We start from the raw sequence: 17,845 nt of genomic DNA on the forward strand, positions 1-17,845 counted from the left end.
CAGCAAATTCAAAATGGGAAGCATTCAAAGAATTAATCTTGGAAGCTACTAGGCTTTTCATACCAACAAAGAAATATTGTTCAAGATTTAGGCCTAAATGGATGTCAGATGAACTAATTAGACATGTGACAGAGAAGATAAATGCATGTGATACATATAAATTAACATGTGAAGAAGCCTATGATAGATATAAGCTGGTCTGTATCCAAGTCACAAAGGAGGTTAGGCAGGTGAAGGCAGATTACTAGAAATCTTTGGCAAAGGATGCAAAGAAAAACAGCAAAGAGTTCTTTACTTATGTAAACTCTAGAAGGAAGGGGATGAATCAGATTGGTCCACTTGATATCGATGGTTCAACTGTTGATAATCCTGCTCAGGTAGCTGACAAACTAAATGAATATTTTGCATCTACATTCACACATGAGGAATTAATTAGAGAGGGGAATGCCAGAGGTGTATTCAACTCTGGCAGTAAGCTAGATAATCTGGTAATAACTGAGAGTAAAGTGGAGGAGAAATTGTTGAAGATAAACATAAGAAAGGCACTTGGGGTGGATGGAATCTATCCAGATATATTAAAGGAGGTGGCAAAGGAAGTAAGCAAACCCTTAGCCATAATTATGAGAACTTCCCTGGACTCATTGGAGGTACCCATGGACTGGAGAAGTGCAAATGTGACCCCAATCCACAAAGGATGATCAAAGGGGGAGACAGGTAATTATAGAACTGTTAGTTTAACTTCTGTTCCAGGGAAATTAATGGAGGCACTGGTTAAAGAAGCACAGCAGGATCATCTAGACAAGACTTCAGTTATAGCTCAGACAAAACATGGTTTTGTTAAAGGGTAGTCTTGTCTGACTAACTTGATTGGATACTATGATGTGGTCACAAAGGAACTGGATGTAGGGAATAACTTAGATATCATATGTTTCGATCTGAGAAAGGCTTTTGATAATGTTGCACATGGAAGACTGCTGCACAAATTGGAGCAGTGTGGCATTGAAGGCAAATTGCTGCTATGGATAAAGGGATGGTTGAGTGGGAGAAGACAGACAGTGGTAATCAATGGACACTGCTTTTCATGGACTAATGTTATTAGTGGAGTCCCTCAGGGTTCAGTGTTGGGTCCATTGTTATTTTCTGTATTTATAAATGATATTGATGATGGTATGTCAGGCTTAATGTCCAAGTTTGCAAACGATACGAAGGTTGGCAGGGTTGTCAAGGACACTACTGACAGTATGCTGCTGCAACAGGATCTAGAAAAGTTGAGCAGATGGGCTGAGAGGTGACAACTGAAGTTATTCATTGACAAATGTAAAGTACTGCGTATGGAAAGCAGTAACCCCAAAATATCGTATCAACTGTGTGGTACTACACTGACGGTGGGAGAAGGAAAAGGATCTGGGGGTAATTGTGCAGTCAGATATGAAGGTTTCTGAACAATGCAGATGGTCTGCAAGAGTGGCTCACTGAGTCTTGTCCATGATATACAGGAATTTTTCTAGCAGGGATGAGGAGGTGATTATTCCCTTGTACATGGCAATGGTCAGGCTACACTTTGAGTACTGTATACAATGGTCTGGAGGCCTCATTTTAAGTACGATGTAGAGCTATTGGAATGAGTACAAAGAAGGGCTATAAGATTAGCGAATGGAACAAAGGGGTGCTCTTAGAAAGAAAGCCTTAAGTTTTGCAAATTACAGCGTCTAGAGACTAGGCACCTGCGAGGTAAGTTGATTGAAGTGTATAAGGCCTCAAATGGTTTGAGCATGCTCAATGCTGATTGGTTCCTTTTTCTTGCTCTGTCGTAGGAGTTGATAGCTTAAACAGATTCAAGGTAGAACTAGACAAACATCTGGAGTGAGTGGATGGGTGAAATGAGTTTTTTTTTTTTTTTCCTGGCTGATGCTGTATAAGGTGCTTTCTTGTATCATATGCTTTTATTAATTCTAATTTAGAATACTTTATACGGGTCTGGAAAACATATTTTAGAAATAATTGATCTGCTGGAAAGGGATTAGAGGAGAGCAATAACATACAGTGGTACCTCGGTATACGTCTGCTTTGGAATAAGTCCAACCTGATATACGTCCTGTTTGGACGCGAAAAATTTTGTTTGGTCTACGACCTTTGTTTGGAATACGACTCGCGTGCATCAAAATGAGCCACGACACCGCGCACTACCCTTGTTTACCTCTCTCGAGACAAAGCCACGACTCAGACATGCTAGATCTTACCCCCTCTCCAAAAACTGAATAAAAGCCGACCAAGGACAGACGCTAGCAAAGTATGTGCGCCGTCCTCACTCTGCTTTCTGAATAAAACTGACCGAGGACGTAAGCGCGCACGGTGCGCGCTTACGTCCTCGATTGACTGAATTCGGTTTTTGGATGGGGGTAAGATCTGGCATCTCTGCCATGACTGCCCATGAGCGTCAGTATGACAGTTTCTACCATTCAGTGAACAACCCGCCCTATAACTCTCTGTGAATTTTCAAGTGATTTTGTTTTTTCACGTAACTTTTTTGTAAATTCATTAACCATGAGTTCTAAGAAAGTTAATGAGAAGAGCCAAGCAAAGAAGAAAATGGTTAGGATCACCATGGAGGTGAAAAAAGAGATTGTTGAAAAGTATGAAGGTGGAATGTGTATCCGGGACTTGGCTGCTGCATACAGTATGCCGAGAACGACGGTCAGATTTTTAGTAAACGTCAAACCTGGTGATCCTCAACCAGGTCTAAGTAGGGAAAAGAGACAGAAAAGAGAAAATTAAAGTTTGTTAAATTTTCATTTAACAGTGCCATCTTGCGATCTGTATCACGTTTCCTTGCATGGTACCTGTAATCCTCACCCCCGGCAGGGGAGGAGGAGTTCTGTCTCCCCTCGCCTCTCGTATTTCATCTAATTGCTTTTGTATTTATGTATTTTAGTATTAAGCAGTGTTTAAATTATTTTATACAACCCCATCAATGTATAACATGCCAATAACAATAGGATTTTTTTTCATGGGAACAGATTAATAATTTTCCCTTTATTTCTTATTGGAAAAATTCTTTGGTATACCTCCTGTTTGGTTTAAGTCCAAGGATCTGGAATGGATCTTTGGACTTAAACCAAAGGATATACAGTGGTACTGAGGTACCACTGTATATCCTTTTGTGCTCCCATTAGTTGGGAACAAAACGGATATATTTACCAAGGCTGGATTTCTGAAATATTAGGCAGCTATGTGGTGACTAATTGAAATACAACTTTAAATGAGTTAAGTAGAATGCTGATGGCATTTGTCTGTTTTGTTATCTGGTTTTTAGAAGCATTAGCAACTAAAGCCATATTGCTCCAAGATATGTGGTGGTCATTCCCTGACCTTTCCGCATCCTCCGTATTTGGTGGTGACGGCTCGAACCCTGGTCTAATCAAGAAGCATGTGCTTTGCACTGCTGCTCCTTTCCACCTGGCTACGGAGGCGCCGATGGCATTTTTACCCTCTCAGATAATACATACAAATTTAAATTGAAAACAGCAGGTTGCAGATTAAATGTGCAGAAGTTAGTATTCAGCAAAAGAATAATCAATTGCTGGAATAAATTTCCATGTAATGTTTTGGAAGCAGGTAGTTTGAATAAATTTAACCTGTCAGCAGTTGCTCCACACTTTCTTACAATCACAGTCAGGTGGAACTTGAACCGTTCAACTTTGTTTTGAATATGCCATTTCATTTTACACATTATTTAAAAAAAAATGAAAAACAAAAAATTGAAAAAAATAAAATAAAGAATACAGTCACAAAATATAAGAATGTAGCCAATTCTTCCATTTTTCCATTCAGAGAACCATGAAAAGGATAATTTCAAACATATGTTTACACAGATTAAATTGCTTTATCAAATAAGTAAAGAAATAAACAATAATAATAATTGGGCAAAAAAAAAATTACGCAATTAAGCATAAAACTGAGAAGAACAACTTTCCATAACAGATGCCTCTGCAATATATTGGTCAACCTACCAATTTCAAAATACAGTATGCTGTTTATGAGATGTCAAAAAAATAAAACCAAATGTTTCATTTATAATGCAAATAACCTGTCATGTCTGTTCCAGGTAAACAATTTTACACTTCCAAAACATTTCAAATAAAAGTTTGGGTATATTTAGAAAAGTAAAAAAAAAAAAAAAAAAAAAATACAAATTTTTAATCATTAATTAATGATTAATTCACAACAGATATTTTTGAAGGGAACCTGTCAGATCTCACACAAGTGTTGCTGGGTGAAGAATGTTTGGAAAAATTACTAATGCAGTGTTTTTTTCTGTATTTATTAATGATATGAATAAGTTTTCTTCTCCTTTCTTTTATTTTTTGATTAGTATTATATAAGCTTTGCTTCATTATATCATGTTGTTGATGCTACTTTTAATTCCTCCTGAACACACACATGTAAAAACTATATCTAGTATATTTATATTTCTTAAATACTCAACAAATTAATTTTATTATCAAATGCAAGTAAATTAAGAGCAAATGCTTCAGATAAATGAAAGCTACAAAGCATTACTACACAAGAAAAATGTCCCAGTAATGGGACATTTTCTTGTGTAGTAATGTACTAAATGCTCTGTGTGATGTAGTAATGTACTAAATGCTCTGTGTAACAAAATAAAATAAACCAGTAATGTTTACTGAGTAGCAAACTAAACTAAAAATTCTGATATTAGGAAGTGTATTATCAAGAGGTGTTTTGAAATTGAAATCACAGTTTCTAAAGAATTATAATGCTATATATTTTAAAAGCATGCATACACATACACATTATCCTACATACACAATTGAACTTTTTCCAACTCTGTGATTATTGTTATATATCAAAGCTTACTTGATTAGAAAAAGTCTCTCTTGTTCTAATGGATGATCTTCAAGCCACTTAGAATACTCATTAATTGTCCATCCTGCTACCTATAATATAAGAATCAGAAAAAAAGTAATTTATTAAAGTCACATTTTAGCAGGAATACAATAAATGCTCAAAAGCAAAGCAATTTAAATTAAAGAACTCATGCTTCAATTATGATTTGCATTCTGATACAAAATCTTATTGGAGAATGTCAGACTCTCAGAGCCAAAGACATCCCGTGACCTCTTCATTAGTAATAAAGATGACGGTTAACAAAAGTGGTTAGCCTCTATTAACTAAAACTGACTGCCTCTGCGGCCAAGTGGTCAGGAGTGAGTGCTGTAGCATGTTCTTTGAGTAGACCAGGGTATAAGCTCATGACTACTAAATATGGTTGATCTGCCAACCCACACTGGACCAGTGTGGCAGATTATGGTCCATTTCCCTCAACATAAATCATTGAGCTTCCATCCTGCAGTGGATTGATAATGGCTGCAGTTTACCTTTACCTTTTATCTAAAACTAGCAGCATCACTATGATTTAACTGCCAATTTTAATGTGAGTACAGAAAAAATAAAAGATAGTTTAGAGTTATTAATGAAACACTGAGTGCGATGTATTAGCAAACTGCTGACTGAAAACCAATATCGGCAGTTTGGGCTTCACCTCCTAACAAACAGAAACAAACACATGGAATTTCTGTTGCAAAGTGGAAAAGAAATTGTTTAAAGCTAAAAGTAAATAAGGCACCTAGAGCTGATGGAATCTATCCAATTATATTAAAAGAAGCAACAAAAGAAAGAAGATCTATTGATTTAAAATGTGCAACTGTAATTCCTATTCACAGGGGATGGGGTTGATCAGAGGAGAGAGTGAATAATTATAGACGTGTAAGCTTCACTACTAATCGAAGTAAAATCATGGAGTCAGTAGTTAAAGAAGTAATGCAGGATTACCCTAACAGGAATGCAGTTATGTGGAAATCACAGTATGGATTTGTTAAGAGGAGATCTTATTTAACCAATTAGCTATTATGATGCAGTAATAAAGGAACTGGAAGCAAAAAATAATTTTGATATCATATACTTAGCTTTCATTAAAGCTTTTGACACCTTTTTGCATAAAAGGCTACTATAAATATTGGAGCAGTGTGGCATCGGGAGAAAGTTATTGCTATTGGTTTATTGGCAAAAAACAGAGTGTTATTAGTGGAGTACTCCAAGTTTCATGCTGAGCCCTTACTTTTTTAAATATTTATTAAAGATACTGATGAAGGTATATCAAGTTTAATGTATAAGTTTGAAAAGATGGAAAGTAGTTAATGACAGGAATCAAGGTAAGCTATTGCAACAACCAAAAAAGTTAGGCAGATGAGCTGAGAAGATGCAACTGAGGTTTAACACTGATAAACACAAATAATGCATATGGGTAGCAATAATCCCAGAATAACATACTAATTGGGTGGTATGTTATTCTGGGTGTTATTCTATGTTATTACAGCTCAAGGTGGCGAATGAAGGAGAACATGGGGTAGTGCAGTCAGAAACAAAGTTCTCCTAGTGCAAACAGGCTACTAGGAGAGCTCATGGGGTTCTGCCAATGATATACAGAGAGTTTGCCAGCAGGAACAAGAGGTGATTATCCCATTATATAATGCAACCTTGAGCACTGCATACAGGTCTGAGAGCCTTATTTTAAGGCTGGGAACCTGTTGAAATGGATGCAGAAATGAGCAAAGAGATTACTCAATCTCTTTGCTCATTTCTGCAATGTAATTTGCAGAACTGACATCTTTTATGGTAACTTTGATTCCAAGCATCATTTGCCACTACTAATAATAAGGTGATAAGAATGTATCTTCATCACACAATGCTACTCATGAAATTAACATGGTCGACAATTCAGTTTGTTTGATGCCACTATATCATTCTTCCCGGGCAGTTCCAGCAATTAATGTTCCTTCCCAAACAGTACTTAACTGTAACTGTTATGAACAGTTCTAATGGGGGTAGTGTTCCGGTCAACCTAGGAGATACTATCTCCTCCTTCCAATCACATGCAGACATTTATAAAATGGGAATAAATTATAATCTGAGCCCTTTACGTCAGGTTGTCTGGGAGTGTCACATAATACCAACTTTCATCATGACCCAGCGAATGTTAAGCCCATAGAATTCTACTACTACTACTTGGAGACATTTTGCAGTACATAAGAACCCCCTTATCACTTAAAGCTGATGCATGGTACTAAGCTGGCCTAACTGCAACTAAACCAAAAAGAACAATTTGTCTGTTATACAATTTTTCAATACCATGACACCACTTCTGATACTGAGGATTAAGAAATTAATGTAAATACAAGCAACCCCCATATAACATGGTACTTCTACAACCCGGAATCGCTCTAACATGATTGATAAATTGTGGCAATCTTCGCACAATGAGGTACTTATATAACATGGTTAAAGAACTATGGCAAACCTCGCATAACACAACATTTCTGAGCTTTTGTGTGGGGAAAATTATGTTGGATGTAAATTTTCAATATCTCCATTCATTTTTGTGAAAATTATTGCAAAACCCATGTATTTTATTTTGTTGGAAAATCCCGGTGTTCTGCTAGTTCTTTAACAGAAAATGCTAGTTCTGTACTATTGAACTAGCTTTTACGAGAATATAAAAAAATGTGACTTCGAAGCGTGCAGTTTGTGACTTTTAAGGTTTTTTTGTAAGGTTATCTTTATTTAATCGCTTATAAATTTTTCTGCTATGTATTACTAAACTTTGTTCTTAAGAACCGTATTTGAATAATTTATTGTTGTGAATTAAATTCCAGCCCTAAATTATGCCTAAGGAAAGTAAAAAAAGCACCACTCAAAAGAAACTATTTCTCTAGAATCAAAGATACAAATTTTGAAACATCTTAAAAAAGAGGAATAGGTATCATACATTGCAAAAAGTTTGAATTTCAATGAAGCAATCAATTCAGAGGATGATAGTACAGATGAAAATTCTGAAATTCCAAATTTTCCACTAAAAAGCAAATGGAAAGGCATAAATTAGCTGAGCAATTAAAATCTTATTTTTTGAATGCAGATCCTTCAAGTGAAAGGGGCACAAAGTTCAAAAGAGAGCTTCAAAAATGCTTAGCTCCATATCATGAAAAATACAAAGATCTATCAAGTAAAAGCAAACAAACCCAAATTATCGATATTTTAAGGAGAGAGCAGAAGATACAAAAATCTAGATGCTGCAGAAGAAGAAAGTTCAGAAGGTGATGATATTCTGAAACAGAGAAAACGTTCTTGTTTGATTGTGCTTAGCAGCAATGAAGAGGAAGAAAATTGAATGAACGTATACTATCTGGCATATAGGTATCACACTTTGTAAGACATTTATTTAGTTCAGTTATTACTGTTTTTTAATAAAAATTAAATTTCCGATAGTTATAAAAAAAGATGTATTTTTGTCAGGCTCTGGAATGTAACCCTACTTTTTGTATTGGTTCTTAGTCCCGTATAACACGGTTCACACTACACGAGATTTTATAGGAACCTAAGTACCATGTTCTAGAATGGTTACCTGTATCGTATGATTTTTGGTATAACACATGTGGTTTATACTGTGTACATTTCTTATGAAAATTTTTAACATATAAGTGTGGGTATTTATTATAGAAAGTACACTACATTTTTATCTATATAATATTGGAGTAGATACACCATAGTTTACCCATAAATTTGAACTACGTATGTAGTGTAAAAGGCATCATTTTAATTGTATCTCATATTGTGGTTGCCTTCACAACGAGATAGCTGGTATTGCACTACTTCAAATAAATAATGCTTCTCTAGTAGAGAAGACCACTGTTATTTATTTTCAGTGGATACCACCACCCAGACGATCGTTTGGAAGCAATTTGGCTTCATCATCAGTGAGCGGGCAGGTACCCTGGTAATGCAACATGCCATCACAGTTGCGAAGTTAATTCCACAATGCGAGAGATGCCAAATTTGGCTCCATCATCAGTGGCCCACTCACTGATGATGAAACCAAAAGCTTCGAAACGATGGTGGTATCCAGTGAAAATAAATAGCAGCAGTCTTCTCTACTAGAGAAGCATTTATTTATTTGAAGTAGTGCAAACCAGCTATCTCGTTCTGAAGGCAACCACAATATGAGATACAATTAAAACGATGCCTTTTACACAACATACGTAGTTCAAATTTATGGGTACACTATGATGTATCTATACAGATATTAGCATTATTAGAGGCATTTGATGCAAGAAAGCAAGCTTATGCAGCATCAGCCAAAAAAAAAAAAAACCCACTTCCACTTCACCCCTCTGTTCGTTCGAAATACCTGTCCAGCTGAGCCTTAAACTATTTAGGCTATCAACTTCCACGACAGGGATGGAAGTCTGTTCCACCAACCAACCACCTGCTGGCTAAAGGCAAATTTCAATACGTCTATCCTACATCTCTCTTTCCTCAATTTGAATCTATGCCCTCTCAGGTGATTATTCTGAGCAAGAGGAAGAATCCCATCAGCATAGCATGCACAAACCATTCCAGGCTTTATACACCTCTATCAGATCACCTCGCTGGTGCCTAGTCTCCAGACACTGTAATTTGCAAAACTTAAGCCTTTCTTCATAAGAACACCCCTTTGTTCCATTCACTAATCTTGTTGCCCTTCTCTGTAATCGTTACAGCAGCTCTACATCCTTCTTGAAATGAGACCTCCAGACCTCTATACAGTACTCTAGGTGTGGCCTGACCATTGCCTTATACAAGGGAATAATCACCACCCTATCCCTGCTAGAAAAATTCCTATATATCATTCACAAAACACCACGAGCTACTCTTGCAGCCCGTCTGCACTGTCAGAGAACTTCATATCTGCTTGCACAACCACACCCAGGTCCCTTTCATTCTCTACCACTGTCAGTGTAGTACCAAAGAGTTCACACATTGCTCTGGGGTTGCTGTTTCCCATATGTAGTACTTTACATTTGTCAATGTTAAAATTCATTTGCAACCTCTCAGCCCATCTGCTCAACCTTTCCAGATCCAGTTGCAGCAGCATAGTGTCAGTAGTGTCCTTGACAACCTGCCAACCTTCGTATCGTCTGCAAACTTGGACATTAAGCTATACAGTCGGTCCTCGTATAACACGTGTTTGCATTACACGAATTCGATCATACACGATTTATAAATAGGGGAACGTTATCTTATATAACACGAACCGAATTCGCTTATACACGATTCGCCTTTGTGTTTACAAGAAATGGCAGTCGAACGCGGAATCACCCCCAACTGAACGCAACACGATAGGAATAAAGAAGATTCTGAAAATGTATTTATGTGTTTTATGTCAGTGAAGGGGAAACACATTTCACCCTAATAACATAAAAACCAACACAATTCCAGCTATCGATATAATCGCAAATGCAATTAGATGGAGTTTACTACCAGTTTATAACAGGTTCCACTAGCAGAAACGCAATTGGAAATTGTTTTTATTGTTTTATGGTAGTAACCTCCAAAATGTGCTTTAGTAAAATGCGAGGTGTTAATTAATAGTGTATCTCGGCCTTTACGGTGTTATTTATTCTGTTTCTACACGCGCGCAGCTTTGTTTATGTGTATCAAGCGTGCCTCCTCGTTTTGTAATTGCGCTTTATCCCCTAAAAATTACTAAAATACTTAAAAGGTGTGAAAAGGAAGCGTCCTGGCTAAGACACTGCAGATTCAGAGAGAGAGAAAAAAAAAAAAGAAATATCGATAAACAGAGGCGGACTGGGTCAAAAATTCTTACCCGGGAAAATTTATAGTGGCCTCATACTACGGTTTATAGCCAAAATCACACCGGCCTCCGGCCCACCGTGGTTTCCCCCGTAAGGCTTATGGCCAGTCCGCTTCTGTCGATAGAGAAAAAATATGAAATTGTGAAACGCTTTGAGCGAAATGAAAGACCATGTGATATTGCACGTGCTACAGACCTAAATGAGGCAACGCCGAGAATTACAAAGAATGCAGAGAAAATAAAAACAACTTTCATAGCGGGAACAACTCAAAGTGTAATTAAAATCCATTAGATTAAGACACAAAGAATTGGAAGAGATGGAACGGCTGTCATCTCTTTGGATAGAAAATCAAACAAAAAGCAAGTTTGCTTACGATAGAAGCAAAAGCATTAGCAATATTTTATTACGACTTACGTATTATAATTTACACTTACGTATTATAAAATACGTAAGTATTTTATTACGACTATTTTATTTAATATAATAAATTTTTTACGAATAAAATACGTATTTTATTCGTAAAAAATACTTTTTTAGTATTAAAAAATACTAAAAACACTTTATTATAATATAATATTATTTTTATTACGTATTTTAATCGTTATAAAATATGTAAGTATTTTATAACGATTAAAATTACCCGATTATTTATTGTGTTTGGTAAGGTTTTGGTTCCAAATGTGTGTTCAATCTTGGGTGGTCGGCACCTAACCCCACTTTTCCCATAGGGCCTGTTGTTTATATTGCACGATTTTGCATTGCACGAGGATTTCTAGGAACGCAACTATCGTGCTATACGAGGACAGACTGTATATACCATCATCAATATCATTTATAAATACAGAAAACAATAATGGACCCAACACGGAACCCCGAGGGACTCCAGTAATAACATTAGTCCACGATGAGCAGTGTCCATTGATTACCACTCTCTGTCTTCTCCCCCTCAACCACCCCTTTATCCATAGCAGCAATTTGCCTCCAATGCCACACTGCTCCAATTTGTGCAGCAGTCTTCCATGTGCAACAGTATCAAAAGCCTTTCTAAGATCCAAGTATATAATATCAAAGTTATTCCCTGCATCCAGTTCTTTTGTGACTGCATCATAGTATCCAATCAAATTGGTCAAGCAAGTCTTCCCCTTAAGAAAACCATGCTGTGTCGGAGCTATAACTGAAGTCTTGTCTAGATGATCCTGCATTGCTTCTTTAACCAGTGCCTCCAGTAATTTTACTGGAACAGAAGTTAAACTCACAGGTCTATAATTACTTCTGTCAGCCTTTGATCCTCCTTTGTGAATTGGGGTCACATTTGCACATCTCCAGTCTGTGGGAATATCCCCTGAGTCCAAGGAAGCTCTCATAATTATGGCTAAGGGTCTGCTTACTTCCTTTGCTGCCTCCTTTAATATAACTGGATAGATTCCATCCACCCCAGGTGCCTTTCTTGTGTTTATCTTCAACAATTTCTCCTCCACTTTACTCTCAGTTATTACAAGATTCTCTAGCTTACTGCCAGAGTTGAATACACCTCTGGCATGCCCCTAGCTGAATAACTCCTCATGTGTGAATGTCGATGCAAAATATTAAATTAGTTTGTTAGCTACGTGAGCAGCATCATCAACAGTTGACCCATCGATATCAAGTGGACCAATCTGATTCATCCCCTTCCTGCTAGAGTTTACATAAGTAAAGAACTCTTTGCTGTTTTTCTTTGCATCCCTTGCCAAGGATTTCTCGTAATCTGCCTTCGCCTGCGTAACCTCCTTTGTAACTTGGTTACAGATCAACTTGTATCTATCATAGGCTTCTGTGTCACGTGTTAATTTGTATGTATCCCATGCATTTTTCTTCTCTGCCATATGTCTCATTAGTTCATCTGACATCCATTTAGGCCTAAACAACATTGAACAATATTTCTTAGTTGGTATGTAAAGCCTAGTAGCTTCCAAGATAAGTTCTTTGAATGCTTACCATTTTGAATTTGCTGTTGGTAACATCATCAGTTGGTCTCACTTTATAGAATTTAAATACTGTCTCAGTCCATCGTAGTCGCCTTTACGAAAGCAATAACCCTTCCCTTTACCCCTAAAGGTAGTTACCTCCTTGAGTAACTCCCACTTCAGCACACTGTGATCGCTGCCACCTAGTGGTTCCTTTATCTGCAGATTCCTAATGCATGAAGAATCACTACTGATAATCAAATCAAGAGTATTACTCCCTTTGGTTGCCTCCCAAACATGCTGATGTAGAAAACAATCATACAATAAATCCAAAAAAGCCTTGCTAGTATGTAAGTGACTAGCCCCCAAATTCCAGTCAATATCTGGGAAATTAAAATCCCCCATTATAAGAATCTCTGATGTACTGGCCCACTCTATTTCCCTGTACAGTTCCTTATTATACTCATCAGAGTCATTAGGCCTATAGCACACTCCTACTCTCAATTTTGATCTCCCAATGCTTATGTCACACCAAACTGACTCGACACTGCACTGTCCAGCGATATCGACTGGCTTCACTTCCATGGATTTTATGTGTTTCTTAACTAATAGCATAACTCCTCCTCCTTCCTATCCTGTCTATCCTTTCTGTAGACATTGTACTCCCCAAATTCCAGTTCTGCATTCCTTATATCTGTGTGACACCACATCTCTGATATCCCAACAATATCTGCCTTTGATGTTTTGAGTAATACCTCAAATTCATAAAATTTATTTACTAAACTCCTAGCATTGGTGTACACGCAAGTATACATGCACCTGTTTCTATTCTTAGCTACCCTAACACAACCCATGTATTTACTTGTACCGCAATGACTCCCAGCAGTCTCTGAAATATCCTGCATCTTGTTTTTCAGGCTTCTGCTCATTCCAATAGAAGCAGTGCAAGAATCACTTTCACCTCTGCCAGTGGCTACTGTTAATCTATTAGTCTTTGTATCCCCCCCCAAGCTAGCAGTTTTCCGACCCACCTAATACTGCCTCGATAGCATCAGCAAATATTCTTGCCCCCTTTCTATTTAAGTGTATCCCATCCCTGTAGAAGCCGTCTCTCCTGTTAACAAGAACAGTCCAGGCTGTAAAAAATTCTACCCCTTGAGCCTTGCACAATCTTTGCAGGGCCGAATTGATCAACAAGGCTCTCATCATATACCCCTTCCTATCGTGTCTGTGCAGAATTGCAGACACATTCAAATTCAACCCTAATTCACGGCTTTTTTTCAACAGTGACCTGTACTTGTTAAGTAATTCTGCCAGTCTCCTACTCTTGATATCATTAGTGCCAACGTGTACAACTATATCACCTTTTGTGCCCTTAAAGGATGATCCGCTCTACAACGTCATCAACCTTTGCCCCTGGCAGACATACCCTGGTCCTGTTCCACCTATCCTTTTTACAAAGCTTGTTCCCCGTTTCCCTGACAATAGAGTCACCAACAACTATTAGTTCCTGTGGGACCAGCGCATTCTGCCTTGGGGGTTGCTGCTGTGTTGCGTGATGACCAAGTGCAAACTCTGGCATTGATGTGGGAGCTGAGAGCTTGATGGGCCCCTCAATTTAGTTCTTTCGAGGGCATCCCCCCTATTCTTCAAGCTCTCATATAGGCCCAGAACAACGCTGAGTTGTTGCCTGATTTTGTTACACTCCTTGCATCGTGCACACACACAAAGATCTCCCCCATGGCAATATCATGTCCCGTACCTGAATGCTCCACAAACATCATGCAACTGCCCTCCCTCAGTTCTCCTCTGAGCCACAGCACTTCCATTAGCTTGAGCCTTTTGTTTGCTGCTCTGGTCTGATTCATGATTTTGATTAATTTCAATAAAATTTCAATTTCAGTTCAAAATTATAACAGTATATATATTTTTCAGTTTCAAGTATTAATTATCTACGAGTTCCCTTTATATAACTTCCGTATCAGTTATGTATTAATTAATTATGTTACATTTGTAATCTAAGTCATTATATGTATTTAGTTAAAAGTACAATTTAATTGACAATGAAGTTCAACAAGTTTAATAGATTCTACCGATCAGCTGATGATATTATACTATACTATACTAACGCTATCTAGTTCAGTATATAACGTATTGCATGACAAAGGTGGCAAATTACGAACGGTAAATTTACGGACACTTAACATTAGCATTAGCATTAGTAGAGGCATTTGATGCAAGAAAGCAAGCTTATGCAGCATCAGCCAAAAAAAAAAAAAAAAAAAACCACTTCCACTTCACCCCTCTGTTCGTTCAAAATACCTGTCCAGCTGAGCCTTAAACTTATTTAGGCTATCAACCTCCACCACAAGGGATGGAAGTCTGTTCCACCAACCAACCACCCACTGGCTAAAGGCAAATTTCTGCACGTCTATCCTACATCTGTCTTTCCTCAATTTGAATTTATGCCCTCTCAGGTGATTATTCTGAGCTAGAGGAAGAATCCCATCAGCATTGAGCATGCTTAAACCATTCAAGGCTTTATACACCTCTATCAGATCACCTCGCTGGTGCCTAGTCTCCAGACACTGTAATTTGCAAAACTTAAGCCTTTCTTCGTAAGAGCACCCCTTTGTTCCATTCACTAATCTTGTTGCCCTTCTCTGTACTCGTTCCAGCAGCTCTACATCCTTCTTGAAATGAGGCCTCCAGACCTGTATACAGTACTCTAGGTGTGGCCTGACCATCGCCTTATACAATGGAATAATCACCTCCTTATCCTTGCTGGAAAAATTCCTGTATATCATTGACAATACTCCATGAGCTACTCTTGCAGCCCGTCTGCACTGCTCAGAGAACTTCATATCTGCCTGCACAACCACCCCCAAGTCCCTTTCATTCTCTACCACTGTCAGTGTTGTACCATAGAGTTGATACGTTGCTCTGGGATTGCTGTTTCCCATGTGTAGTACTTTACATTTGTCAATGTTAAACTTCATTTGTCACCTCTCAGCCCATCTGCTCAACCTTTCCAGATCCTGTTGCAGCAGCATAGTGTCAGCAGTGTCCTTGACAACCCTGCCAACCTTTGTATCGTCTGCAAACTTGGACATTAATCCCGATATACCATCATCAATATCATTTATAAATACAGAAAACAATAATGGACCCAACACTGAGCCCTGAGGGACTCCACTAATAACATCAGTCCACGATGAGCAGTGGCCATTGATTACCACTCTCTGTCTTCTCCCCCTCAACCACCCCTTTATCCATAGCAGCAATTTGCCTCCAATGTCACACTGCTCCAATCTGTGTAGCAGTCTTCCATGTGCAACAGTATCAAAAGCCTTTCTAAGATCCAAGTATATAATATCAAAGTTATTCCCTGCATCCAGTTCTTTTGTGACTGCATCATAGTATCCAATCAAGTTGGTCAGGCAAGACTTCCCCTTAACAAAACCATGCTGTGTCTGAGCTATAACTGAAGTCTTGTCTAAATGATCCTGCAGTGCTTCTTTAACCAGTGCCTCCATTAATTTTCCTGGAACAGAAGTTAAGCTCACAGGTCTATAATTACTTGTGTCAGCCTTTGATCCTGCTTTGTGAATTGGGGTCACATTTGCACATTTCCAGTCTATGGGTACCTCCCCTGAGTCCAAGGAAGCTCTCATAATTATGGCTAAGGGTTTGCTTACTTCCTTTGCTGCCTCCTTTAATATAACTGGATAGATCCCATCCACCCCGGGTGCCTTTCTTGTGTTTATCTTCAACAGTTTCTCCTCCACTTTACTCCCAGTTATTTCAAGATTCTGTAACTTACTGCTAGAGTTGAATACACCTCTGGCATTCCCCTCGCTGAATAACTCCTCATGTGTGAATGTCGATGCAAAATATTCATTTAGTTTGTTAGCTACCTGAGCAGGATCATCAACAGTTGACCCATCAATATCAAGTGGACCAATCTGATTCATCCCCTTCCTTCTAGAGTTTACATAAGTAAAGAACTCTTTGCTGTTTTTCTTTGCATCCCTTGCCAAGGATTTCTCGTAATCTGCCTTCGCCTGCCTAACCTCCTTTGTAACTTGGTTGCATATCAATTTGTATCTATCATAGGCTTCTGTGTCATGTGTTAATTTGTAAGTATCCCATGCATTTTTCTTCTCTGCCATATGCCTCATTAGTTCATCTGACATCCATTTTGGCCTAAACCTTGAAAAATATTTCTTAGTTGGTATGTAAAGCCTAGTAGCTTCCAAGATAAGTTCTTTGAATGCTTCCCATTTTGAATTTGCTGTTGGTAACATCATCAGTTGGTCCCACTGTATAGAATTTAAATACTGTCTCAGTCCATCGTAGTCGCCTTTACGGAAGCAATAACCCTTCCCTTTACCCTTAATGGTAGTTACCTCTTTCAGTAAATCCCACTTCAGCACACTGTGATCACTGCCACCTAATGGTTCATTTATCTGCAGATTCTTAATGCATGAAGAATCACTGCTGATAATCAAATCAAGAGTATTACTCCCTCTAGTTGCCTCCCGAACATGCTGATGTAGAAAACAATCATCAAATAAATCCACTAAAGCCCTGCTAGTGTGTGAGTATCCAGCCCCCAAATTCCAGTCAATATCTGGGAAATTAAAATCTCCCATTATAAGACACTCTGATTTACTGGCCCACTCTATTTCCCTGTACAGTTCCTTATTATACTCATCAGAGTCATTAGGCCTATAGCACACTCCTACTCTCAATTTTGATCTCCCAATGTTTATGTCACACCAAACTGACTCCACACTGCACTGTCCAGCGATGTCGACTGGCTTCACTTCCTTGGTTTTTATGTGTTTCTTAACTAATAGCATAACCCCTCCCTATCCTGTCTATCCTTTCTGTAGACGTTGTACTCCCCAAATTGCAGTTCTGCATCCCTTATATCTGTGTGACACCACGTTTCTGATATCCCAACAATGTCTGCCTTTGATGTTTTGTGCAATACCTCAAATTCATCAAATTTATTTACTAAACTCCTAGCATTGGTGTACACACAAGTATACCTGCACCTGTTTCTATTCTTAGCTACCCTAACACAACCCATGTGTTTACTTGTTCCGCAATGGCTCCCAGCAGTCTCTGAAATACCATGCATCTTGTTTTTCAGGCTTCTGCTCATTCTAATAGAAGCAGTGCAAG

The 17,845-nt window shown here is 38.1% G+C and overlaps 1 protein-coding gene across 1 annotated transcript in view; it reads right to left on the minus strand.

Moving 5' to 3' along the window:
• The window catches only part of fws (Conserved oligomeric Golgi complex subunit 5 four way stop), a 372,604-nt gene that overhangs the window by 9,317 nt on the left and 345,442 nt on the right, over positions 1-17,845 (minus strand). The window contains exon 18 of the mRNA XM_090384621.1: positions 4,879-4,958. Within this exon, the coding sequence (XP_090240747.1) occupies positions 4,879-4,958 (80 nt within the window). The remainder of the gene's footprint in view (positions 1-4,878; positions 4,959-17,845) is intronic.

The sequence above is a fragment of the Mastigoproctus giganteus genome, chromosome 11 (assembly GCF_048544385.1).
Source record: "Mastigoproctus giganteus isolate SK-2022 chromosome 11, ASM4854438v1, whole genome shotgun sequence".
NCBI lineage: Eukaryota > Metazoa > Arthropoda > Arachnida > Uropygi > Thelyphonidae > Mastigoproctus > Mastigoproctus giganteus.